The 3,367-nt window shown below is 45.1% G+C and overlaps 1 protein-coding gene across 1 annotated transcript in view; it reads right to left on the bottom strand.

Annotated features, from left to right (window-relative positions):
* Nucleotides 1–3,367, bottom strand: part of LOC112069314 (spermatid perinuclear RNA-binding protein-like) — a 228,774-nt gene that overhangs the window by 23,029 nt on the left and 202,378 nt on the right. Inside the window, exon 8 of the mRNA XM_024136621.2 lies at nt 3,106–3,203. Coding sequence (XP_023992389.2) covers nt 3,106–3,203 — 98 coding nt within the window. The remainder of the gene's footprint in view (nt 1–3,105; nt 3,204–3,367) is intronic.

Below are 3,367 nucleotides of genomic sequence, written 5' to 3'. Positions count from 1 at the left end.
CAAACACACAGAAACACACACACACAGAGAAACACACACACACACGAGAAACACACACACACACAGAAACACACACACACAGACACACAGAAACACACACACAGAAGAAACACACACACAGACACACAGAAACACACACACACAGAAACACACACACAGAAACACACACACACCAGAGAAACACACACACACACAGAAACACACACCACACACAGAACACACACACACACACAGAGAACACACACACAGAGAAACACACACACAAGAAACACACACACACAGAAACCACACACAACACAGAGAAAAAAACCACACAGCAGAAAACACACACACACAAACACAGAAAACACGTCTCCATCCTTCTCTCATCCACTTTCTATCCTCTCTCATCCTTCTCTCCATCCTCTCTCTATCCTCTCTCCATCCTTCCTCTCCATCCATCTCTCCGTCTCCTATCCTCTCTTTATCCTTTCTCTTCTTTCTCCTCTCTCGCTATCCACTCTCGCTATCCACTCTCTCTTCATCTCTCTCTATCATCTCCTCTATCATCTTCTCTATCATCTCTCTCTATCATCTCTCTCTATATCTTCTCTATCATCTCTCTCCATCCTTCTCTCTCCATCCTCATCTCTCTCTCTATCCTCATCTCTCTCTCTTATCCTCATCTCTCCTCGGGCTCTATCCTCATCTCTCTATCCTCATCTCTCTCTCTCTCTATCTCTCTCTCTCTCTATGCTCTCTCTATCCTCATCTCTCTCTCTCTCTCTACCCATCTCTCTCTCTCTCTATCCTGATCTTCTCTCTCTCTATCCTCATCTCTCTCTCTCTCTACCTCATCTCTCTCTCTCTCTATCCTCATCTCTCTCTCTCTCTATCCTCATCTCTCTCCTCTCTATCCTCATCTCTTCTCCTCTATCCTCATCTCTCTCTCTCTCTATCCTCATCTATCTCTCTCTCTCTATCCTCATCTCTCTGCTCTCTCCTATCCTCATCTCTCTCTCTCTCTATCCTCATCTCTCTCTCTCTCTCTCTAAATCCTCATCTCTCTCTCTCTTCTCTCTATCCTCATCTTCTCTACTATCTCTCTCTCTCTCTCTCTCTATCCTCATCTCTCTCTATCCTCATCTCTCTCTATCTCCTCATCTCATCTCCTCTATCCTCATTCTCTCTCTCTATCTCTCTCTCTCTCTCTACCCTCTCTCTGCTCTCTCTCTATCCTCATCATCTCTCTCGTCTCTATCCTCATCTCTTCTCTCTCTTCTCATCCTCTCTCTCTCTATCTCTCATCTCTCTCTATTCCTCATCTCTCTCTCTCTATCTCATCTCTCTCTATCCTCCTCTCTATGATCCTCTCTCCATCCTCTCTATATCCTCTCTCTCCCATCCTCTCTCTCCATACTCTCTCGCATACATTTTGTTACGTTACAGCCTTATTCTAAAATGGTTTAAGTAAAATGTTCATCATCAATCTACACACAATAGTCCCATAATGGACGAGCATAAAACAGTTTTTAGATTGTAATTTTTTTTATATAAAAATAATAAACAGATGCATAAGTATTCAGGACCCTTTGTAGGAGACTCGAAATTTGAGTCAAGTGCATCCTGTGTTTCATTGATCCACCTGTGTAAATTCAATTGATTGGGATCTTGAAAAAGAGAAAACTGTCTCTATATACACCCACAGTTTGACAGTGCATGTCAGAGCAAAAACCAAGCCATGAGGTCTAAGGAATTATTCGTAGAGCTCCGAGACAGGATTGTGTTGAGGCACAGATCTGAGGAACGGTACCAAACAATTCTGCAGCATTGAAGGTCCCCAAAAACACAGTGGCCTCCATCATTCTTAAATGGAAAATGTTTGGAACCACCAAAGAATCCTCCTAGAGCTGGCCGCCGCGGCCAACACTGAGCAAACGGGGGAGAAGGGCCTTGGTCAGGGAGGTGACCAAGAACCTGATGGTCACTCTGACAGAGCTCCAGAGTTCTTCTGTGGAGATGGAGAACCTTCCAGAAGGACAACCATCGCTGCAACACTCCACCAATCAGGCCTTTATTGTGAATGACCAGACGGAAGCCACCCTCGTAATAAGCACATGACAGCAGTAAAATTTAATTTAAAAAACAGATTAAAAAAAACACCTTATGGAACAGCGGGGACTGTGAAGCAACACAAACATTGGCACAGACACACGCACACGCACACACAGAGATCTAACATCTCTGGAGAGACCTGAAAATAGCTGTGCAGCGATGCTCCCCATCCAACCTGACAGAGCTTGAGAGGATCTGCAGAGAAGATATATACAGGTGTTGCAGTCATACAGGTTTACCAAGCTTGTAGCGTCATACCCAAGAAGACTCAAGGCTGTAATCACTGCCAAAGGTGCTTCAATAAAGTACTGAGTAAAGGGTCTGAATTCTTACGTAAATGTGATATTTCATTATTATTATTTTTTTTTAAATAAATTAGCAACAATTTCTAAAAACCAATTTTTGCTTTGTCATTATTGTGTGTAGATTGGTCTGAATACTTTCCGAATGTACTGTAAATACACATAAATACGGGCTCTCACACACATCCCAGGGGTAATGAGGCAGGATTGATCGGTGGCCAAGGCAGTGGTTTTCCATGCTCATCATTAGGGTTCAGATCCTGGGTGGGAGGCGGTGAGYCTGGATGGATAAGGTGTGTGTGTGTTTGTGTGCACGCACGCATGTGTGTCGGTGCGGTCCCACTCCACTCACCACAGCCCAGAGCCCAGATAAGAGTAGGTAGCTGAGCAGAGCATCTTTAAGGGCTCTCCCCTGTCTGACAGGAGTCTAATCTCCAGGCTACAGAAGAGATAAGAGGATGGCGCCCCACTGGCCAGCTGCTGTCAAAACGAAACACTCACTGCAGACAACTACACCGAGGACTCTACCTGGACGCTATGGGTAATGACCGATTGGGTTGAAACCTAGGTCTCCTGCATGCCACAAGACTGTGTTAGCCCACTGAGCRAAAGCCTTGGGGCATTAGCACAGGGCATCAGGTCTCKGGCAAGGTTATTTATCCCACGAGTTATAAGTGACAAGTTCCACAGGTGTGAAGTGAGGTGGTACCTGTGCATTGTAGGTGATGGCCTCAGCCTCCTCGTCTGTCATGGCCGTCAGGGTGTTGGTCAGCTCCTTCTCACATGGGTCGTGTAACCCTGGTCCTCCTGGGGGTCYGAAGYAGACTTTATTCAAAAGTGGCATCATCAATGTGACATCATCATATTCTGGTCTTTCCTTACAATATCAATAGAGTATCATAACGTTCCATCCCTTCCTGTGCTTTCAAAACTACGATTCCCCCTCCTCCTCCTCCTTATTCATACAGACC

The sequence above is a fragment of the Salvelinus sp. IW2-2015 genome, unplaced genomic scaffold, assembly GCF_002910315.2.
Source record: "Salvelinus sp. IW2-2015 unplaced genomic scaffold, ASM291031v2 Un_scaffold976, whole genome shotgun sequence".
NCBI lineage: Eukaryota > Metazoa > Chordata > Actinopteri > Salmoniformes > Salmonidae > Salvelinus > Salvelinus sp. IW2-2015.
Note: the sequence above shows the minus strand (reverse complement) of the source record. Positions and strands in the feature narration are given on the sequence as shown.